Genomic DNA, 24,487 nt, shown 5'->3' with positions numbered 1-24,487 from the left:
ATTTAGAATTTTACCATGTGGATTTTACAGATTTCAGGAGAACAACATGTGCTTCACCACAACCAGACAACACCAATGTGCAATGATGATGAATGGCAGGTATCAACCATTCTTGTTTGAAATATACATATTGTTTCTACAGATGATTCAATCCTTTCTTGCTAGTTAATTTAATTCTATTCTCAACTTCAGTTGAGCTAGAATCTGAGAATGTCTGTCTGTTTCTGTTGTTAGTCAGGCAGCTGAGGTCACATCAAAAAGTGCAGTAGCTACAAAGTTTGCGAACAAACTTTAAACAGTTGTTTTCAATAGATACAACCTTTCTGAACACAAAATCATCAACCAGACAGTTTGAAAATAATTACCGGACGCGTCCGAAAATATTTTCGTATTTGATGACGTCACAAGCAAAATGAAAATTTTTATGAACAAAAGCATAGACATATTATATACCAATCGACGCGTTTTTTGACGTAGATTAAGAAAAAGGTCAGTAACTATGTCTGAAAATTTGATAATAAAAAGTTACAAGCTTCCGAAGTTTTGATGATGACGTCATATTATTTACACTTTCTTTAGGATCGATTTTCTCGAGTTAGGTTGAGAAATCATATATATCCACTTAAAAGTCTTCTACGTCAATTTTTGAGAGCTTTCCAATGGCGGTCTTAGATTTCAATTTTGATAAGTTTGAATTTTTTATTTTTTTTTTGTCTGGGACAGGTAAAATTGACGTTACGGACATAAAGGAAAAGTGCTCTAACTTTTTATAGCAAAATTTTCAGATATGGTTACTGACCATTTTCTTAATCTACGTTAAAAAACGCTTCGATCGGTATATAATATGTCTATGTTGGTTCTCAAATTTTTTTCAGTTAGCCTATGGGCACGCATGACGTCATCAGGTACTAAAATATTACCGGACACGTCCGGTAAGTAATTTCAACAACTCCGGTTGATCGTTTCTAGATATTTAGGTTGTATATTTTCAATTAAAAGTGGTTTGGGATTGTTCGCACCCCGTCCAATTTTTTTGTGACCTCAGCTGCCTGTCTATGTGTGTCTGTTGTGTGTCTGTGTGTCACCAAAACTTTGGGGCAGGCTGGAGACTTCAAAAATGGTCCGATTTGGCTGAAATTTTGCACACTTGATCCTTAGGCGAATCCCTAGGGGTGTTTTTTTCATTTTTTCAAAATTTTGATTTTTGGGGCCTGGGGACGAGTTTTTCACCAAAACGAGGCTAAAACTTTGGGGCAGGCTGGAGACTTCAAAAATGGTCCGATTTGGCTGAAATTTTGCACACTTGTTCATTGGGTGAATATCTGGGGGTCTACAATTGGGCCTATGAATGATTTGAAGCCACTGAAGTTGAACCCAGTGCGTTGCGCACGTTTGACTATTCTGCTAGCTTGGCTGGCTAGCTTTGCTTTAGGTAGGTGGACAGGGCAAAATTTTCCCCTCAATTTTTGAAAACCAAAATAATCGTTTTATTTTAAAGTCCTTAGCTACCTTTGTGAGAAAAATGAGGGTGTATTTCCAAAGTTATTCCATATTCAAAACACAAAAAATCACCTTTCCAAAGAGTCGTCTGCTTACCCTGAAAATTTTTATACTGTCTTTTTTGACGTTTTTTAACTGTTTTTTATAATGACTTTTGACTTTATACTTCCATATCTCGATAACTACTTTTCCAAAATTAAACTGAATTAAAAAATGATACATCAAAATTTAAGTTTGCCTTTCTTCTTTACTACGAAAAGAGAATTTAGTTAAAATTCAATTTTTTTCGGACACAGTTACCCTCCAAACTCTTATACTTTTTCGTGGGTCACCCGGTATATATGAAGACTTCCCGGCATGTGCCTTTGGTTTGTGAACGCGAAGGACGAACACGAACTACCCATGTCTAAACTTTTCAATATATCTCCAGAACTAACAGATTTTTGGAAATTCTGTAAAAGGTTCCAAGTTCCTGAATAGTTTTACTATGTTCTGTGAAAAAATCATAACCATCAGTCAAATACTCGTTTATCTATTTAAGATTGAAGACAAAAATTTGCGAAGAAAAATAAACCTTGAGCACAAAAAATGCTTTTTTAAACACTTTTTTCAACCAAAAAACAATTAACTTTTATAGACTTACCTTCCCCAAACATTGAAGAAGCCTCTTCTAAATTAAAGTAAATGAGATAAGATAAGATAAAACCTTAAAATCAACCAGAATTTAAAACCTTTCGTCCAAAGCAAAAGACATGCTTTTCTCGCCGCCATCTTGTTTTAGAATGAGAATTATTTTCGGTTCCAGTTCCCACGGTCTTTTTTTCATCCAATCAGATCGCACAATTTAACTTTCGCTTTCTCTAGTCCAATAAGACTTCGGGATTTGAGTCATGTGACATCTCTATTGAAAAACCCGCGCTGAATAAAATAGAAATACAGAGGGTCACACTATTGGCTACAGGAACTGAAAGCAAACAATTAAGGCCAATATATTTGGTTTTTCTGAAGGACAAAAGTATAGGAAGCTTTACTGAAGGAGGGATAAGGCTGGGACTATCTATTTACAAGATATGGACAAAAAAGGCACTTTTTATCGATTTTACTTAGAAACTTTACTTCTCTTACCCCCGTCCCGGGCCCCTCTGATATGAGCAAGGGAACCATGTTGGCCACCCCTACTGAAAATTTCAGATCAAAACAAACAAGGAATTAATCACTGTAACTCGATGAAAATTGGAAAAAGCTGGTTTTTGACTGTTTCTGATCCTGAAGTGCTATTTTTTGGTAAAAGCTATGCAATTTATGTTTGGATTTCTAGAAAGCTTACCCATTCATTGTCAATAAGTTTTTTATTTGAAAGTAATCTCTTCATGGAATAAAAAGATATAGTCAAATCTTGTAGGGTCATTTTTCAAAAAGATTTTGCCAAAATCGATTTTCGCATTTCGCCATTTTACCCTACGCAAACTCACGTGCCAGATTGGCGAACATGAAGAAATAGAAGAAAAAGATAAAATTCACCCCCTGGAAAATAGTTAGACTGTTTTATTTTGTCCAATCAAAATATTGCTGTACGGTTGTTTAAAAAGAAGTATGCAATCAAATGAAAGTAAAGTGCTTTCATCCAATCAGAAAGGATTCTTTGAAAAAATAACGCTTGTATCAAATTCCCACTTTCATTTAAGAACTAAAGATAAGAAAAAATTCATTCCTTAGAATAAACGGTTAAAACAAATAAAGTTAAATGACTACTCGTTATCCAAGGTGCCGAAAAGCCATTAGCGCCAAAAAGTAGGGCCAGTCTATTAACCTTCATCATATACGGTAATCTCATTGGTTGAAATTTAAAAAAGACACTCTGATGGAGCAAATTACAGAAGCGATTGAGAAGAAGAGACCACTTTCGTTTTTATTACAGATATTTCAATATAAAAATTGCACGAGGAATACTTCTGTCAATGTGTATTATGTGTCAACTATGTAAGCATTTTATTGTTGGAATAGGAATAGAAAAGAGAAAAGAGGTAAGTCTAGCCTAGCCTAATTTTCAGCTGTCAGGGGGCCTAAAAAGAATGTGAGAGCTTATTTGTATCAAAAGCAAAACACACAGATTTTACCTAACTGTGTCGCTGTATTTTGCTTTTTTGCTCGCAATATATATGATTGGATCAATATTTCTGCCCCAAATTTCTCATATTACTCTGGGATGGGGGTTCATTATTCTTTTCTTAATCATGTTTCGCTGCTAAGAAAACAATAATATTAAGGTTTCTTAAAGGGGAACTCAAAACTCAACAAATTTTGTTTTGTTTCTATCCTAAAATGGTTTGTTTCAACGATTAATTTCAAAATTTCAAGATTGCAACTCTTCTTTCACTCTAAAAATTTGTTTAATGAGCTTTTAAAAAGAGGCTCCCCTCTACTAAAATGAAATTGTTTATCAAATAGAAAAGACACACTTTCAGCTGTTTTATGACGCAGCTGTATTCAGAAAGAGGAAGATGCTCATCTTCTCAGGCTAAAAATCAGTGAAGACAGGCCCTTCAGTAGAGAGTTTGTGACTAAATTTTTGTGTTTCTTGTTGGATTTTTTATTGTTATTCAGCTAAATCACCCACAATTTACCAGGAATACTTTTATATGTATTTATTGGTCAGCCTAAGCTGAGCATTCAAATAGGTAAAATTTGGTTCTTCTTCTTCTTCCATAAGACGGCAAAAAAAAAAATCCGATTTCCCGATCTCACTTTGATTTGTTAACTTTCTTCCGATCGGGTTAACTTTTTGGGTACTTTTAGCGTGCGTTGTTTTTACAGATCATAATGTGGTGTTTCAAGATGGCGGCTCAAGCGATAAGTCAGATGTGATAAGTCAGTGTTGTACCAAAGTACTTCCAGTGTAAATCTGTTGCAAGCTTCAATTTCTGTCATTTATTTTTTTAACTCGGCAAATCAAACACATGATTTTCATCAAGGGGATTCTTTTTCTACATATTTTGAAAGTTTAAAGCCGTTTGCTCAAGTTTTTGTTTATGTTGAATTTTCTGATACTTTTTATTGCTGCTTTTTATTAGTTTTTGCAATAAAAACATTTTCTTGTTTGCCTCTAGGGGGGATTGATGGTGTTATAATGTTATTGGAATTTGATAAAGTTTACAGTACAACTACTGTCTAATCAAGGGAACCATGTTGGCCACCCCTACTGAAAATTTCAGATCAAAACAAACAAGGAATTAATCACTGTAACTCGATGAAAATTGGAAAAAGCTGGTTTTTGACTGTTTCTGATCCTGAAGTGCTATTTTTTGGTAAAAGCTATGCAATTTATGTTTGGATTTCTAGAAAGCTTACCCATTCATTGTCAATAAGTTTTTTATTTGAAAGTAATCTCTTCATGGAATAAAAAGATATAGTCAAATCTTGTAGGGTCATTTTTCAAAAAGATTTTGCCAAAATCGATTTTCGCATTTCGCCATTTTACCCTACGCAAACTCACGTGCCAGATTGGCGAACATGAAGAAATAGAAGAAAAAGATAAAATTCACCCCCTGGAAAATAGTTAGACTGTTTTATTTTGTCCAATCAAAATATTGCTGTACGGTTGTTTAAAAAGAAGTATGCAATCAAATGAAAGTAAAGTGCTTCATCCAATCAGAAAGGATTCTTTGAAAAAATAACGCTTGTATCAAATTCCCACTTTCATTTAAGAACTAAAGATAAGAAAAAATTCATTCCTTAGAATAAACGGTTAAAACAAATAAAGTTAAATGACTACTCGTTATCCAAGGCGCCGAAAAGCCATTAGCGCCAAAAGTAGGGCCATCTATTAACCTTCATCATATACGGTAATCTCATTGGTTGAATTTAAAAAAGACACTCTGATGGAGCAAATTACAGAAGCGATTGAGAAGAAGAGACCACTTTCGTTTTTATTACAGATATTTCAATATAAAAATTGCACGAGGAATACTTCTGTCAATGTGTATTATGTGTCAACTATGTAAGCATTTTATTGTTGGAATAGGAATAGAAAAGAGAAAAGAGGTAAGTCTAGCCTAGCCTAATTTTCAGCTGTCAGGGGGCCTAAAAGAATGTGAGAGCTTATTTGTATCAAAAGCAAAACACACAGATTTTACCTAACTGTGTCGCTGTATTTTGCTTTTTTGCTCGCAATATATGATTGGATCAATATTTCTGCCCCAAATTTCTCATATTACTCTGGGATGGGGGTTCATTATTCTTTTCTTAATCATGTTTCGCTGCTAAGAAAACAATAATATTAAGGTTTCTTAAAGGGGAACTCAAAACTCAACAAATTTTGTTTGGTTTCTATCCTAAAATGGTTTGTTTCAACGATTAATTTCAAAATTTCAAGATTGCAACTCTTCTTTCACTCTAAAAATTTGTTTAATGAGCTTTTAAAAAGAGGCTCCCCTCTACTAAAATGAAATTGTTTATCAAATAGAAAAGACACACTTTCAGCTGTTTTATGACGCAGCTGTATTCAGAAAGAGGAAGATGCTCATCTTCTCAGGCTAAAAATCAGTGAAGACAGGCCCTTCAGTAGAGAGTTTGTGACTAAATTTTTGTGTTTCTTGTTGGATTTTTTATTGTTATTCAGCTAAATCACCCACAATTTACCAGGAATACTTTTATATGTATTTATTGGTCAGCCTAAGCTGAGCATTCAAATAGGTAAAATTTGGTTCTTCTTCTTCTTCCATAAGACGGCAAAAAAAAAAATCCGATTTCCCGATCTCACTTTGATTTGTTAACTTTCTTCCGATCGGTTAACTTTTGGGTACTTTTAGCGTGCGTTGTTTTTACAGATCATAATGTGGTGTTTCAAGATGGCGGCTCAAGCGATAAGTCAGATGTGATAAGTCAGTGTTGTACCAAAGTACTTCCAGTGTAAATCTGTTGCAAGCTTCAATTTCTGTCATTTATTTTTTTAACTCGGCAAATCAAACACATGATTTTCATCAAGGGGATTCTTTTTCTACATATTTTGAAAGTTTAAAGCCGTTTGCTCAAGTTTTTGTTTATGTTGAATTTTCTGATACTTTTTATTGCTGCTTTTTATTAGTTTTTGCAATAAAAACATTTTCTTGTTTGCCTCTAGGGGGGATTGATGGTGTTATAATGTTATTGGAATTTGATAAAGTTTACAGTACAACTACTGTCTAAATTTGATAAAGACTGGATACAATCGTGCTTTTTTGGACTTGGACGTGTTTGATAAGACGAATCGCAAAAGATTGTTTGGTTCCCGTTTTTTCTACTTTAAAAAGTGGGGGTCGTTTGGTCGGTCGGTCGAAAATATTTTTCTGTTAAGAAGCAGCTACATCTTGTTGAAAGGGAATCCGTGTGGACTGATCCGAATTAAAAAATTGAGAAACCGTGGATAAACTAGTTTTCGGTTTACTCTCCATTAGCATGCGGCTCGCTACTTCGATTTGAAAACTTGTAAACACAGAGCGTGCAGAGGTCGACAGTGGAAATCCAGCAAAGCAGCGGAAAAGCTTTCCGACTCTCCAACTCTACCTGCTGACCGTAAATCAGGGTCGGTCAGATGATGGGAACCAAATGATGACATCACATCTCCTATTATTGGACTTGCAAAATTAGACAAATTGTCTTTGGAATTTGATCAATTATATTAATATTAATATATACAGTTCTTGTTGAAATTGTTCTAACCTTGGCGCACGTTTTGACTGGATGATGGAATGGAATGAATGGCGATAACAGTTTATACATATCTCTTATCAGACTTGCAGAAAGCAGACTGCAGAAAGTTATGAAAAATGGTTTCTAGAATTTAATGAATCATGGCTTATAAGCAGGTCCTAGGTCCCCCCTAAGAATTTAGGTGCCCCCTAGGATTTAGGTGGCCCCTATTGGAAAAATATTCTAGGTGGCCCCTAAAAGTTCAAAAATCGAAAAAAGCTAAAAATTGAAATCGTAGATATACTTTTAGAAAAACTTTCTTTTTTGTCAAGTGTAATTAAATACAACAGTTTTAAAAATAGCTACTTAAAGGCAAACAAAAGAAAATAAAGTTTATCACTAAAGTTTTTTATGGAAAAAGGTTTGCGAGAGGTTTCAAGGTTTTGTAAATTAGGTCCCCTCTAGCTCAGTAGGTGGCCCCTGGCCAAAGACTATTTGTAGGTACCAGTTGCCCTGAGACCTTTTAACCCCCCCCTGCGAGCAGGGGGGGTGAAGCCATGTGAATTATTCCGTCAAGTTACACAACATGCACACTCTCGTCACAACTTGCACAGCCATAACAAACAGATCCATCTGGTCTTCATTTAACATTGTTTTAAAGTTTAAAAAACACTGCCAGTGCTTGGCACAGAAGAGAGGACTCCCAGTTGAAATTAATTGCTACTCCGCTGCCCTGTCGAATTTATTTATTATGGTCGTGTGTTTATTCCGCCAAGGCAGTAAAGCAAATTCATAGACCAATCAAAAACAAGTTTAAAGCAAAACGGGGGAAAAATGAGCTTCCCCGCATAGTTATGAGTTTTAAGTTTTGCTTTCGATTATCATTTGCGACCAGCAAAGTCTTCAAGATGGTTGTGTGCATGTTGTGTAACTTGACGGTACTAAACTAACAAATTTATTTACGCAGACTGGATGCAAATTGTGTTTTTCAAGATTTTGTGATTTTGCTTCAAGTGCAAAGTAGGACAATGATCAGTCACATTTTTGGACCTACCTGGAGCTCCTATAAACTATAAATTAACCTGTGTTCGTTCGTCCGTCCGTCCGTTCGTCTGTTACCAACTTTTCTCGGGATTCAATCATAGGAATTTTTTGATTTTTGGTACAAAGGTGCAAAATGGTAGTGGCCAAAATGTGATGGAGCCCGATTTTCGAAGAAAAAAAATTTTTGGACCAATTTGGGCCCAAAAATGCCCAAAAAAAGGGTCTTTTGGACTTTGTGAAAAGTCCATTCATTAGATTTTCCTGATTTTTTGTACAGAGATGTAGAATAACATTGTTCAAACTATGATTTAGTTCATTTTCCAAAAAAAAAATGTTTCTCTTTTATTTTATAGTAATGAACTATAGCTTAATTGTTTGATGCCATAGAAACAGTCCTACAATGCTAAAGAGAAGTATACTTTGACTTTCTCGGGGGGGGGGGGGGGTTGGAGGAGCTTTTAGGCTTGTTTTAAATAATTTTAAATCAAGTTATCAAATGTTTCACATTTTGTACATTATTCAACATTTTTAGTCTACTCTGTTTCAGTACATCTCTTACATCTGTTAACCCACTTATTAAAGCTATCTAGCTAAGCTCTATTGGCTGACCTTCCAGCCTCGGCTGGTTTATTTCTTATTTAAAACAGAACTCTGAAAACATACTGTAGTCATAACTGAATTTGTTCTGTTTTCTGAATGCAGTGACGTCATAATCCAAAGAGAAGTCGATCTTTTTTTTAAAGAAAGGGGATGATTTTTTGAACATATTTTTAACTGAAGTTAAGAGAGATTTTTCATGATTTTTATTTGAGAGATTGGACTTATATACTTTCTTTCTCATTTTTATACTTAATATTACCAAAAATCAGTAAAAAAATAAAAATGTCAAATTTGTTGAGTTCCCCTTTAATCTCATGGGTGTTTAAAGTTGCACTTTATAAAAAGTTGTGTGATCTTTAATCTGTTATCTGCTAATTAAGGATAAAGGAAATATCTTTTCTCTACACCACTGTAAATGGACTCCCTAAACACATTCGAAGATTAGTTTTCTTGGATTTTCAGAACTAAGGAACGGGATCTTGGTATAAGTCATTTAGAACGGCTTTGTTTACGTTGATTCCAAGCATCTCATAAAAAAGATTTTCAAATAGATCTCGTGGATGATAGCGAAATGTGCATGCATCCAATGCAAACAATGTACATCGTTTTTCATATTGTAATGTAAGCAGATGTAAGTACACAATAATATTTTTATTTATCTATCACCTTTTTATAAAGGAATGTATCCTAAACAAAAACAGCTTTTTTTCTCGCTTCTCTTTTTTCACTCGCTGTCTACCATCTTTAATTTTGTTTGAGTTCTGTTGAATGTGGAAATCGTGTCTCCCGTATGCGTATTCCCGGAGCTTTCAGATGGCGTGTGCTGCTTACATGAAAAAATTCGCAATCTTGTCGAAAAATCGCAATTTCTTCTATTTTTTGAAATTCCAGATGACCTATAGATTTTCAAATAAAGCAGCATGTGATAGATTGTAGCCTAATCTTACCCTGGGTTTACTAAAAAAACTTGATTGAAAAGACGAACCAGTAGGAAATCTACACTGAACTCTCATCCCCAATAGAAAAACACTGAAATTTTGGTCATAGATTTTGAGTCATAAACAATAGAATTTCAAATGCCCACCTATTATTAGCAAAAATTTTCTGTTCTTTTGACTTTAAACTTCATTTTATCCCACTTGCTAATAAATTCTCATCGGGTCACTGAGACAGGGTAGTTTGAAACAAAGAATGAATAAATTATAAGGTTAAATTCCATTTTCAATGGTAAATAATGTCACATATTTTATTCCAAAATAACAAATGATGGGCCTATACTTTTATGATAGAAAGCTTTTATAAAAAGATTGGAGTCTCGCTTTAGTAACAAAATTGAGCTAATGCCATGGGTGATATTTTATTTCATATTTACCTGCATCTATTGATTGTTGATCTGCGTGGGAGAACGGAATCTCTACTTATTCCTAAAGTTCGTCCAACGTGTCTGACAATGTCTTCCAGGGATACAACCGTTGATGTACATTGTGTCGTTTCTTTGTCACAAGTGGGCTGCAGGAGTGTTTTGTTCAATAAACAACTTGATGCATGGAACAAGAGTTGGATGTTTAGAATGAAGGCTTGGTCTACCGGGCCTTCTCTTTTTTCCATAAACTGCGAGATCTTCATCTGTAATAAAGTCTTCATTCTCCTCAAAGTCGAAAAAACAATCCAAATCGTCATCAAGTCGAATTCCATCAGATTCCATATTATATTTGTTTCAACGCACGTAAAATTTAACAACGAGTATAGAACTACAAATAATAACACATTCGAAAATTAAAACTTAAACAACTACACCCCCTTCTAACAAACCCAATGAGACCCCTTCCCAGTGAAAAAAACTGGCCAAATATCATCCCCAGCGGGAAAGAAGGGGGCGTTTATTAAATCTTACATCAACCATAAATCTTCACATTTTTACATATAACCATTATAGTAAAGTTGTAATTTTTTAATTAAGTTTCAGTAAAATTAAAAGTTATTTTATTGTTATCTTTAAATTTAATGTCAACAAAGAGCAACCTTGTGCCTCATGGATATCTTTACATGCACTGGAACTGACCTTATACCTGCAAGGTCTCTTGTAATAGTCTGTTTTAGTGAGTTTTTCGAAGAAACTGTGGGGAAATTTCTTTATATGAAAACAGACAATATACAGTCTAATTCAGGGGTTTTGCTTTGTTTTTGGTAGGCTGGCGAATGAAAAATTAACTCTGGCGATTTCTAGATTTTAGGCCGGCGAATTCTTAGCAAGCGCAGTTGGAACGTCAGCGGCGAACTGAACTTTTCGAACGGCGAATTGTAATTCTTTTATGCCTTATGCCTTTTACCTGGCGAAATTCGCCGTTCGCCGGGCCTAAATAAGACCCCTGCTAATTGGTAGCTGCAAATATTTATTGAACAATCAGCCAGCTTACTAGCTTTTCCTTGCTGAAAATGGGTATGATGTTTTTTGTTGTACTCGGTATGTAAAAGAAAAGCTAGAAATAGTTCTCTACACGTAACAGAACACAATTTTCAGAAGATTGCTTTTTTGATAAAGTGGAAATGTTATGGTAAGTCTTTCTTTCTTTTTCAGTTTCTTTTCTTTTTTTATTGAATTGAAAAAGTGGCCAAATTATAAAAAATATTTCTTTTTCTTCCCTCGTTCATTAATTCTCATCTGTGGCATGTTTACCACCAACCAAGGTCTAGTAGAGATCATTTTGTCTGCCCATTTTCACCTAGCTTGAAATCCTTGCCGATTTTCTCTATTTTTTCTTCGTAATTTTATTCTTAGGGGTCATCAAAGAAGAATCTCAGCATCAATTTACCCAGTAAAACGGTGAGTGATTTGTTTTTGTCATTGATATGTTCGATTGAAAATCTTTTCAATGAATAAAAGAAGGAAGGGGTTCAAACTGATCAATTTCAGTCTTTTGTATCAAAAAATCAATTTCAAAACTGGATTGTGTTCGTTTGAGCATGCAAGTGCCCTTTCTTCTCGTGTTTTTCTTTCTATCTAGCTTCTGATATCTGTTTTGGTGAAGTTGTCCTTTTCATGGCTTGTATTCAAACTCTTTTATATCACACTTGTTGTATAATTTTGGATTATTTCAATCGTCTCTTTTACTCTCAAAAAACGTTCTTTCATAAAATTACTCTCAAGCGGTTTCTTTAGAGTAAATCTCAACGATGCTATAAAAGATCGTTTACTTAAGATTATCTCCCGATTAAGACTCGAGTCCATACTTTAATTTTCTCTGATGTCTTGCGATATTCTTATCAAAGTCTAAATTCCTACTAGATTCCAAATAAAATTACAAATTTGGTTTCTCATATCGAGTTTTCAAACCTTTTTAGATGCCGTGTGTCTCAAGATTAAAAAAATGAGGAAACACTAGTCAATGTTGGTCGAATTATCAGGGATTGGAGTTATTCGTTTTTACTTCGTTTCAACTTTTAGTCGTTGTGCAATTGCTATTTATGTAGCCTTTATAGATTGTGACAAATTCAATTTTTACTATGATCTGAAATAAGAACTGATTAGCCACTAAGAAATATCTTTCAAGCTTAAAATGAAGTTCCCAATAGTTTTTGCTGGTTTATTCGGCCAGACGCTTACATCCAGGAAAGTTTGTTTTGTTTTTTTGCCTCGGGTTAGGAATTAAAAGTTTGCTATTTGCCATTGGCGACGTCCACTAGCCTGCTATGGTTCTCTTTTTAGTCATTTCTAATTTTATCGTGTTTTTTTTTTCATTTGATCTTCTGAGAGTATTGGAACGGTATAGGGATGTCAATTGAATCCACCTGAGTGCTTTCCAACTTGATCAAGTTACATTTTGGTCGCTTTTCTTTTCCACTTTGATGTTCTTCATTAATAATAATAATAATGTTTTTGTTTTACTTTGAGAGTATTGAAATTTTGGACTTTTTGCAAGAAGGGAAAAATTGTGAAATATTGTAGACACGTAGTAAAACAAATTTATGTGCCTAGACAAAAACAATCGAAAAAGATTAAAATCAGTAATTCTTTTTGACAATGGTTTTACACCAAGAGCATATTATATTCTTACTGAAAGTAAAGAATTTCTTTATTAATTCAAAGTACAAATTCCCTGGGTCATTTTTCAAGGGATATATCTTTTGAAGGCAATCCTTAATTTCACTCGGTTTTGATCAGACTCTATTCATTCAAATATAGCAATTGACCTGATCCGACAAAAAGCAAGTTTTGCATCGAATTGTTACTTTTTCATTCTCCTTTCTCATTGATTAATCACTTTTGTTGTCAAGTGTGACTAGCTAGGCTGGTTATGATTCAGTGATAAAAAGGAGAGTTTAGGAATTTGTTATTGGCTGTTACTGTGGTTTTGTTGTCGACTTGATAATGTTCTCTCCTAGAGGTGAGACAAGGTTAACAAATTCAAAACAGAATGGGATAATATTTTCTCAGATCCCAATACAGATCTAGTATGAAAATAATGATCCTCTTTTTTACATAATGATATATCTTGGTTTGCCCTCTGACATTTAAAGTCTGCTCCTCATCCTCTCTTCTTCATTTCTCTACAACAGTCGATGGCTGTAAATACAAAAAACTTAACTTTTGGACTTTTTGCCAAAACGTGACATAACAAACGGATATTTCATCCTTTTTTTACCTGTTTTACCTACTTGAATTAAAAATTTTGGAAATTAAGAATTTTGAACTGTTTGAATTTCATAACTTATTTCCAATCTATTAGTTGGTACTGCATTTGTTATTTTGATCTACATTTTTATCAATGGGCTTTCATTAGTACTGACCATCCTGACAGGCGCAATGACAATCATTTCATTTTTGGATTTTTATTTTGATGAATTTTTCAAAAACAAAAGATCATATTCCAAACCAGAGGGAAATATGAGACGATGGAATTTAGGTCGTGTTATCTGTTCAACAGGGTCGACCGTTTCTTTTTTCTCCGCATTAAAAAAATCTTGTTTTTATAGTCAGTTCACTTGTAGTGGTTTTTGAAGTGTATCGGAGAAACATGAATATTCTCCTTCTTTCCTTCTATCATAGTAGAAGTCATCATGTGTCGCGCTCATTTGGTTGTCTACGTTTTGCTCCTTCTGGCTTCGCTCTACCGAAGCACACACTCAGCTGGTACTACACCTGGTCTTAAAGAAGTCTTTATTGGAAGATGTTGGCAATATCAAAGCATCTCTGAACATAACAAACTACCTGAGTTAAAAGTGAACATAAACTGTACAAAATTATGGCTGGCTTTTTACGATTCGTTCGCTTTCAAGGATCCTTGTACCGTTGGGGTAGATGATTACAAGACGTTCTTTTATATGTTACATACCTCTCGAAAAATCAAGAATGCTTTGTTTTGGTCTGGTATGCATGACTTGGTAACTGACTTCACCTTCATAAATGACGATTACATTGTTATCGGTGATACGCTTACAGGGTAAGATCTTTGTTGAACCTGATCGAGAATTTCTAATATACCTTAGTCCAAAATAACCCAATTGTGCTTTTTTCTCGAGTTCGATTTTAATTTTTCATATAAGAAATTTTTTTTGTGATTGATCTCCAGGTACCTACTAAACAATCTTAACTGGTGCGGTGGAACGGACGCAGATGGACTAAATTCAACATCTTGTTCCGAAAACGTGTAACGTGATGACACCTGCTTGGACATTGGCATCTTCAGAGGTACGAGGTATGTTTTTACCATCGTAAACCTTTTCAAAAGTTCCTGATATTATTCTATATATTTTTATTTTTTATTAAAAGTATTTTAAACTGATCTTGTTTAAACTTTTTCTTCGCTTCATAGTTTGCTAAACAAGCAACTGGTGTATCGAAAGTTCTCTTGAATGCGACACGTGCTAACAATAAGGACGCGTATGCTGATGGCAGGTTTGTTACACACTTCTGTCAGTTGTGGTTCTCTGTTTTCCAAATTGTTTTTGATTTTATTCGATTAGGGCTCAAAAGTTACGCCCAGTAAGCCCACTACGCCCACGTGAAGCACGTAGTCGAAACGTGATCGTATCCGTTAATCTTATTACAATGTACCAATTAGTCCTGATTTATTTCATGCTAGAGGATAAATATTCAGTATCTTTCAAAAATAATAATTTGATTAGTCGCTTTCACTTTCGATTCTTGTTTCAGTTTCTTCCGAACCGTTGAAATGCCAGAACTGCAAGTGGATAAACTTGTTGTATATTTAGCTTCCAGTATTGGTAAAGAGGTCAGGTACGTAAATTACCATGCTACAATATGAAAATATATAGCGATTAGAATTATGTTTATAATGTTGATGTCCCTTCATCCTTTATTCTTTGCATTCTTCTGCCTGCTATTGCATTTTACTCTCAGGTATCTGATAAATTTGAGTTTGAAAGGATTGGCGAGTTGTATAAAATATAATAATTGACAGAATTGACAAGCGAGGGTAGGGTCGTTACAAGGCACCTTAGATCTCGGAATTTGATAAGGAAATTGTAATTTTCCCATTTTCTCTAACTACAGGGAAACGTGCAATGACTCAATATCAATGGAAAATATACGGAAAGACGCAGAATCACGAAATATTGCTATTGAATGTTTAGATCAACCAAGGTGACCAATATTAAGAAATCCTTTTGTTTATGTTTTATTTTTAAAGCTTCAATGATCTAACTGGCTGGAGCATATAATTTATTTTAAATTTAATGAGTTTTTATCTTGTTGAGCATAGATATCGATTGCTCTCGACAAAAACAAAGATTTTCAATCTATATTTTCCACTTTTTCTTATTTCGCAAGCTTGGTATTGAACGTATTTTGTTTGAAGTATCCAGCGGCAAAGGAGTGTGTGAGAAGAAATACGCTGTTGAGCAAGGATATTCATCACGCCAAACAAATATCAACTCCTGAAGATGAAGTCAAGTAAGTTGTGTGAATTCAAAACGATCTTAAGAATTTCTTTGTATTATTTACGCGCATTACACTGTCCGGCATTGAGATTTGCAGATGGTAGAGATTTCCTTTAAGGAGTTGTCAGTCAATCTATTGATATTTTTCAAATTGCTCCGTAAAACTGAAAAAGGTGCTTTTATTTAACTATAGTTCGTATGCTTTTGCAGGCTTTGGAAGACTGTTTGCATCGTTTTGATCGGAGTATGTGGAGTGCTTTTGATGTATATTGTGATGACCCTTGTTCATCGATCCGTGTGTGTTGGTAAAACTTCGAACTTCAAGTATCCTCATACTTGGTCCATGTCCAAGAAACCGATGCTCTCCAATGATGAGATTGACAACAATAATGACTTGGAACGCGTAGTGTGAAATTTGTTCGCAATCAAAAGGAAGTATTATAAGATGGCGCTGAAATGATTACGCACGCCATTGAAACATGGTTGTTGCGAGTTCGAAAGGTCAAAGAAATCGGCTTCAAAGTTAGCAATTGAAGAATGAGATTCACCAAGCCATGGTATCGAATCGATTCTCAAAATCAACTCAAAAGTGGTTTCGCTAATATGCATTAGGCTTCTGCCGGACAGGGCTGTGATTAATTGAAAAACAGACGAAATAAATAATAAGGATGATAAAAAAGACAATTTGTAGATAGCGATTTCGAAGTTTGTATGTAAGTTCGCAAGAATGTTGTTATTTGATGATTTTACTTTTCTTTCTGTAAATAATTTAAAGAATTGTATGTAAGAGATATATGTATTTCGGAAGTAGTTGGCGATAGAAAAACTATGATTTCTAACTGTATTGCTTCATATCATTTGGATTTAATAGTTCCTGGCTTGTATGATGATTTTGCTACGTAGCAAGGTCAAACGGTTAAGTGGGATTTATTCAATATAATGTTTTCCATATAAAAAGTCTTTAAATCATCCTGTTCGATGACATTGAATTGGAACAAGATTGCTGTCAACCTGTTACTAGTGACTGGGAAAAGTGAAACTGGAACATCGAAATTCAAAGGTGAGTACTTTCGAACTCTATTTTACCAATTTTCGACAAACGTCTGGCAGCAATATACACCATTGATGGTATTTGTTTTTCATTTCAGATATCCGTTATCAAATTTGACCGGATAGTGATCGAGACAAAATAAGGCATATTCATATTAGGTGAGTTTAGATAAACACTTAACAAAGGAAATTGGCATTTCTTTAATGTAGCGCGAAATTGTTATTGTTTTTGTTGAATTTTAAAAGTTTTTGCGGTTTATCACTTTCGCAATTTCATGCTATCATTTAAGTACGGAAAACTTTTGCATTGTTCATTTACTATGTAGTTGATATGGGATAAGCTCTTCAAAAAAACTCCAATTCTTATCTTGTTCTAATCAAGGGGAAGATCTGAGGGTGCTTACCCTAACTCTCTCATGGTGAGATCAAAAGGGGAAAAAAGAAGAATTTTTTAACAGTTAAAGCCATCATAAAAAGGCGTCCTTTTTGTTTTCATTTTCTCACTGCGTGATCTCGCACATTGATGGTCGAATATAATCAATAAGAAAAATCCACAAGAGAGCTCCCTATTCGTTGCACCTGCTATGTATATTATGAACCAATTTCTTTAATCATCAATTTTGTATGAGAACCAGTCAGAGAAGACTCTTCCTTCCTTAAAAATCTTGTTTTCATCGACACCACCTTATGATCTACCATTCTAATTTTTGTTCAATTTCTTCTTCATTTTTCTCTCTCATGTCAATATTTTTATTTTATTGTCTTGTTCATTTGATTGTCGAATGTTTTATTATTTTGTTCATCACCTTAACTAAAGAGGATTGCTGCTCATAATTCCTGACAGTAAAGTCGCTCCTTTGTTTTGCCGGGGATGAAAACTACTTTAACTGCTTCTGGTCACCCTCTTTTCTCAGGAGAAGAGAAAACCTCAACGAATTACTTTTTCCATCCATTGTTTCTTCATTTTTTAATAATCGTATATCCCTCAGAACATAATAAAGCAGCTGGTCAAACCCAGAGACATCTTACAAATTTCAAAACAATGTAGCGTTGTTACAAATGGAGAAAGATTATTCCGTGATATACTATCAAGTCGTTTCATGTACATCTCATTAAAGAACAGTGTAGTATTTTCTTCTGATTAATACCTTGTCATGTTTCACCGTATGTTATTAATGAGCTCTTCAAATACATAGTTAATTGACAGATAATTAAGTTGGTTAATTGATACCCATTGCTTTTGAATGAAGATCCCTTGTTGTGATATTATGGGAACAAAATACGGTCAGGTGCAGGAAGTAGATCTCATTTAGATCATATTCTCTCGCATGGTCGGCTGGATGCAGTGCTCTATCTTCGATTGTTGTACATACATAGTTTTCGTTCTGTTTGCATGAAGGATTCTTGTGTTGTGATAACAGTCTTTCAATGATGGTGTGATTTGCATTTCATATTTATTTGCGATGATAGCTTTCCCTTTGCCTATTTGAAATGTACTTTGTCAACAATAAGACTCAGGGGAATCTTTTCATTTATTGATATTAAGATTTTGGTTGGGGTTCTCTTGCTGTTGTCTGTTTGACTGGTGTACATTATGTAATGACACCCCGACGTGTGCTTAGTAAGAGGTACCTCACTGCGATTTTACTCTGTTAATAAGATTGTTTGGTACTCTAACGACCTATGATCTCTTTGGAATTTGCACTCTCAAACTGTGCTTTACAATGGAAGGATACTGTGAAATTTAAATTGATGACATTGAATTATTTTCTTCTGGTTCCTGATGTTTTTGTTCATTTCGTCATTTTTCTCAGATCTGTTTTTATTGTCACTTCAAACAATTTTGTCTCTCTAAACATCAGTTTTTAAAAACCTACTCGACACGGTTTTAAAAGCATACATCAGTCAGTTCACGAGAAAATCACAGAAGGTCAGTCCGGAAATTTTATGCTGAATTATTATCATCTGACTTCCTTTTAATTTTTGTCTATTTCTCTTTAAAGCGAATAGATTACAAGCAGAATCCATAGACAAGCTATTTTGGAAACAGGTATGTTGATTTTTGTTCTTATAGATAGTACAACATGACATCCCGATATTTTGAAGTTGTCACGGATCACTTCTAATTATATAGGAAAGTTGGTTTCTTTGAAAACTTTTGTCATAAGTCTTTTTCTTACAATCATTATCACTAAGACTTTGTGAAAAGTTAAAAAAAATCTTTGGGTTAGTTTGTTGATGTATCAAAAGACAAGTGTAAAATGGATCAAGTTCCACAAATGAAATAAGAGATCGATCATTTCTCTTTAAGTAAAGAAAGCTCCAATCATAATCTGTCATTATAATCAAGAATATACTATTTTTTGCCGTCATCAAATAAGACTTATATCTCGATCAAAAGTATCAGTTTAAAAAGAACAGATGTCATTCTACACTTTGTTTCTCTAGGCTGATTATCATAGTGGAAGTCATCATGTGCCGTCATTTGGTTGTCTACATTTTGCTCGTTCTGGCTTCTCTCTACCGAAGCACACACTCAGCTGGTACTACACCTGGTATTAAAGAAGTCTTTATCGGAAGATGTTGGCAATATCAAAGCATCTCTGAACATAACAAACTACCTGAATTAAAAGTGAACATAAACTGTACAAAATTATGGCTGGCTTTTTACGATTCGTTCGCTTTCAAAGATCCTTGTACTGTTGGGGTAGATGATTACAAGACGTTCTTTGATATGTTACATACCTCTCGAAAAATCAAGAATGCTTTGTTTTGGTCTGGTTTGCATGACTTGGTAACTGACTTCACCTTCATAAATGATGATTACATTGTACTGGAAGATACACTTACAGGGTAAGTTCTCCATATGTACCATTTGAACATCACTTTCAAAGAAAGATTTATTTTGTTAAAAACTGTCCCTTCCCAATTAGCTCGTACAGCATCGCCCATTTTTCTGTTATTTTTTATGTGAAACTTTCAGGTACCTGCTAAACAATCTTAACTGGTGCGGTGGAACGGACGCAGATGGACTAAATTCAACATCTTGTTCGAAAACGTGCAACGTTATGACACCTGCTTGGACATTGGCATCTTCAGAGGTACGAGGTATGTTTTTACCATCGTAAACCTTTTCTTTGTAGTCTAAATAGAATAGTGCTCAGTACGATTGGTACATGAAAAGGAAATTACGTCAAAAAGTTTTCAGCCAGTAAATTGTCTTCGGATTTTTTTAGACTCTGGATGTTCGCTTACATTGAAAACCGACATATTGTTAATTGGTTTTATTTTTATTAATCCTTTTTTCAGTTCGCTAAACGATCAACTGAAACAGCCAAAGTTCTCTTGAACGCGACACGTGCTAACAACAAAGACGCGTATGCTGATGGCAGGTTTGTCCGTTTTTCTTGTTCTTTATCCGCAGAAATATTTGATTTTGCTTACTACCATCGCAACAGACAGTCTCTGACCTCCTCAATCCTATTAACCCTGATTATCGGTTTCTACGTAGACAGCTCTATATGACGAGGCTTTTTGCCAAAGAGATTAAACTTTCATTATTTTTCACTTTCGATTCTTGTTTCAGTTTCTTCCGAACCGTTGAAATGCCAGAACTGCAAGTGGATAAACTTGTTGTATATTTAGCTTCCAGTATTGGTAAAGAGGTCAGGTACGTATTCTTAATTTATTGAATTTTGACTTTCTTGGAATATATCCAGGAGTTGGTTGTAAAGGGAAGGGAAGGATTTTTAGAATTCTTTGTTTTGTCTCCATAGCATAGATATCATTACACTTTAATTATTGGAAAATTAGTTTTTGCTACCCACAAAAGGAAATTGACCTCTCATTAAAACCCTTCATGAACATTCAAAAAACAAATTATGAAAAGCCTTTATTTCTAAATTTTGCCATCTGTTGTAAGGTTATATAATGATCAGGCTTAATCAAATGACCAATCGACGTCAATTTCTGAATGAATTTTTGCGATGCTAAACTGCTTCCTGTTTTGTATATAATGTTAATTCAATTATTGAAAAAAATGAAAAAATCGATTTTATTAAGATTAAGCCTCTTTTGGCTTACGTTGTAAGGGGGAGGGCTTTGTGTTATTGCGAAATCCTTAATCCCATGTTCGTTTGAGATTCTGTCGCTGAATCCTACAACTTCCTGTCTTCCAGAATAAAAAACAATACAACTTTTGAGGGTAGAACTGTTCATTTTCTCTTCAATACTTGAAGTCACATCTTACAGTATATGACATAATAAAAGTTTGAATTCTTTCTCTCCAGGGAAAGATGTGCGGATTCGATTTCGATGGAAAATATACGGGCTGATGCGGAAGCTAAGAATATCCAAGTGGAATGTATTGATCAACCAAGGTAAATGTCTGACGAACCTCTTTCTTGAGTGTTGAAAGCAAATACCTTTCCTCAATTTAACACCCTCTCTAACCTTAAGTACTTTGAAAGGTGTTCCTTGGTAAATTTCATTCCATTACAAATATCATCTCTTGCTTTCTTAAAAAACTTTCATTCGAAAAGACTTCTATCTTTATTCTTTGGCCAGGAAATGTTAGTAATTAATAAAGAACATTTTCGACATTTTTTCACTTCTTTCCTTCTTCTGACTGCCCATACATCATGTCTTTAATCGCAGATTTCCTTGCCAAGATTTGCAACTTCTCAATCGAAATCTTTAATGTATTTATAGTTTTCAAAGCAACAAAAAAATTTCTATAGCACATAATAACACCGACTTTATTGATACTGAACTTCAGGAAGTCGGTTTTAACTATCACATTCACTTTCGATGGTTGTCCTACAAGAGCTTGTGAAAATCCTACTAAGTTTTTGAATATCTGTTAAGATCGCTTCCCACTCTGCTTAAAGCTTTCTTCTACTAAATAATTAAGCATCGCACGTTGTTCAACCACTAAAAAAGCTGATTGGAAAGCAAACTTTAGTAGTAATTCTCCTAACGCCTAAAATTGAAAGGGACATTAACGTTTAAGTCTACCTGGAAATTCTATGAAATGATTTCATGAGAAAATCACTGAGGGCCACATTTAATCGGATTTGCATATCCAAAAATACCCATGCCACTCTCGCATACCTCTCAGATCAACATTTTAAAGCTAACTGCACTCAAATGCCCTTATCCTATCCACTTTCAGCCTGGTACTCAATGTTTATTGTTTGAAGTACCCAAAAGCCAAAGAATGTGTCAACAAGGATAACTTTCGAAGCGATTCAAACGCCGATAAAGAAGAAGCTAGGTAAGCAGTAAACCTTTTACGGGATTGACTTCTAAGGGCCCTTGCATACATCATCAATTTAGTAATTGAAACCGCTCTCACTCCCAACTTGGACTAGCTGCACATATTTGAAGTGTTTTTAAAGTGCCTGACTTGGACTGGTATTCATATTACAACAATTAAAAGAGGAATTTCAAGAGTATTGTTAAACAAGTTTTGTCCTTGTTTAAACGTGTACCTCTTGACAATCCACGGAATTTAAAAGCAATCATTGATAATATGAAAGAATATATACCTTATTATGGTCCATTACATGAATCTATCCCATTTTTGATCTCGCTTATCTATATGTCATGCAATTTCATCATCTTATAAACGATTCAACTCAGGACATTGAAATTGGTGACCATCATTTTATCAATCACTCTCTTCGTTACCTTCCTGGGCTGTGTACTGTTGTTAGCCTTCCATCATCGTAAAACTATTCGCAAAAGAGCACTAAATCAGAAACATAATAATAAGACCACAGAAATAACAATTCAAATGAACTTTTATCAAATGAACCAAATGGAAAAACAATGTGGTTATAGTTTCATGTGGTGTTCATGACGCTGAGGTTATGCATGTCCTCCTCACAACCTGTGTCTTAACCTTCCCTAACCTCCATGCACCTTGTAGTTTACACTCGATTGTTCGAACCTACCCTGTCTGCCCTTTTTAGCATGTTCTGTTTGAAAATGATGTGAGATAGCGTTTCAAAGTCCCGTGCTAACTGGGAGAGGAAGAATCCCCTTCGCTATTTCTTTAATTTCAATTTTTGAATCAACTCGCACTGGATTTTTTGAAGTTGAAAGATATTGATTTCGAAATCTGAAGCTAATGAAAGACTTTCCTTCCGTTTAATCATGCCCTTTATTTCTCAACCCTTTCTGGGTAAAAACATGGTCTATGGGGCATGGGTGTCAACGTAATGACGAGTGCATGAATCGGGCTGTGAAGCCCTTTTTTTAATTGTTAATGCATTCATTTTCATTCATTGTTATGTATAGGAAGTGGATGATAGTTGGTATTGTGTTTTGCACACTGTTTGTTGTCTTCTCTCTCACTGCACTCATTGCATGGATCCTCAAACATAAACAATCCAAACATCGAACTGCTGTCCAAATGACCAAAAGTGGTGAAGTCATCGCTAACCCTCAAACCATTAACAACAATGTCTAATTCCCTACCCCTAACTACTTACTCACACTCATAATATTCATTTTGGTGTAATTTTTATAATGATTTTGTATGGGAGGGTTTGATTTTTTACAAGGTTTTTTTATATTTTGATAATAAAATGGTGTTTGGTGTAAGTCTATCAAATTATATTTTCATCCTTTCGAATTTCGAGTCGTTAGCTAATATCTTCCATTCGTTCACTCAATATCGTGAACATCAGAAATTAGACAAATTTTTGCTTTAAAACATCGAGTTTAATGAAGCCAAAAAGTTGACTCCTGCACTTTTATTGTTGTTCAAAAAATGATGTCATTGTTGAGCTTATCAACAATCATCAAGCCTGATAGCTTTCAAAAAGAGTCTTTTCCAAATATTGGTAAGGGAGGGAGAGAAAAAACAATCGGGGCTTGGTCAAGGAAGGCATATTGAATTAATTCCTAATCATTAAACCCTGTGTGCATATTCAAAGTTAATTGAGTACTTATGATCGACTAACATAAACTTTTTGGGACTAATTTCTCACACAGGTTGTGGAAAACCGTTTGTTTGATTTTGGTAGCCGTGGTGGCTGTTCTAATCGTTTACATCACGATCAGTCTCGTGCACCGTGCAGTGTGTTACAAACCGGGTGATTACAAATATTCACATAGCTGGTCTTTCTCAAAGAAACCCATGCTGCAGGACGATGAGGTAGAAAATAATAACGATATTGAACGTGTGGTGTGAGACCTGCTTTGTCATAAAAAGGAAAACTGCAACAGTATATTAACCTGAAGTTATGGTTAGTTTTTGGCAGGAGATGACAGGTGGAGGATGGAGGGTTCTACTTCGCGTCACTAAGCCCACCGCTGTATTCACCAGCCGTCAAAAGATATCTAAGAGAACAAGTGCTCTGTATTATATGACGGAACGAACACTTTACCAAGAGACATTCAAGTTATGCAATGTTAATTATAATTTGATTCACAATTTTTCTGACAAAAGAAGAAACTGTGCATAAAGATATTTTAAATATCCGGGATTTCAGTTTATTCAAGCTTCTTTAAAGTATTGTAAAATTAGATGTACGATTTATTAAGGTAGAAATATTAATGAAGATTTATGCTTGAAATATGTTTATTGATATTGATGTTACTCTTCGCTCGTTCCGTTCTGACCACTGATCTGCTTGGTGAAAAACTCTCTCTGCCGCTTCAAACTCTTGGAGAGGTATCTACGAAAGACCCTCTCACAGTGGCGGCCTCTCTTCTT

At 34.7% G+C, this 24,487-nt stretch overlaps 2 protein-coding genes across 11 annotated transcripts; both read left to right on the top strand.

Moving 5' to 3' along the window:
- On the top strand, positions 1–24,365 carry LOC136805821 (ADP-ribosyl cyclase/cyclic ADP-ribose hydrolase-like). 10 transcript variants are annotated; one of them, XM_067062384.1, is made up of 10 exons: positions 9–99; positions 16,860–16,920; positions 18,765–18,811; positions 19,210–19,614; positions 19,745–19,862; positions 20,071–20,153; positions 20,348–20,431; positions 21,051–21,140; positions 21,935–22,036; positions 22,405–23,042. In XM_067062384.1, the coding sequence occupies exons 4-10, from the start codon at positions 19,235–19,237 to the stop codon at positions 22,622–22,624; spliced, it is 1,077 nt and encodes a 358-aa protein (XP_066918485.1). In that variant the 5' UTR covers positions 9–99; positions 16,860–16,920; positions 18,765–18,811; positions 19,210–19,234; the 3' UTR covers positions 22,625–23,042. The 10 variants fall into 10 exon arrangements, with proteins under 10 accessions (XP_066918482.1, XP_066918485.1, XP_066918481.1 ...); XM_067062385.1 differs by lacking the exon at positions 9–99 and adding an exon at positions 16,653–16,771; XM_067062381.1 differs by lacking the exons at positions 16,860–16,920; positions 18,765–18,811; positions 19,210–19,614 and adding exons at positions 11,591–11,635; positions 13,862–14,252 and having other exon boundaries at positions 1–99; positions 22,405–23,054.
- LOC136805822 (ADP-ribosyl cyclase/cyclic ADP-ribose hydrolase-like) lies at positions 14,387–16,555 on the top strand. Its single transcript, XM_067062389.1, has 6 exons — positions 14,387–14,500; positions 14,625–14,707; positions 14,966–15,049; positions 15,326–15,415; positions 15,602–15,724; positions 15,922–16,555. Exons 1-6 carry the CDS (start codon positions 14,468–14,470, stop codon positions 16,121–16,123), a joined length of 615 nt encoding a protein of 204 aa, XP_066918490.1. The 5' UTR covers positions 14,387–14,467; the 3' UTR covers positions 16,124–16,555.
- Positions 24,366–24,487: the final 122 nt, after the last annotated feature.

The sequence above is a fragment of the Clytia hemisphaerica genome, unplaced genomic scaffold, assembly GCF_902728285.1.
Source record: "Clytia hemisphaerica strain Z4C2 unplaced genomic scaffold, Clytia hemisphaerica genome assembly, whole genome shotgun sequence".
In the NCBI taxonomy this organism is placed as follows: domain Eukaryota; kingdom Metazoa; phylum Cnidaria; class Hydrozoa; order Leptothecata; family Clytiidae; genus Clytia; species Clytia hemisphaerica.
This window is presented reverse-complemented; position numbering and strand designations above follow the sequence as displayed.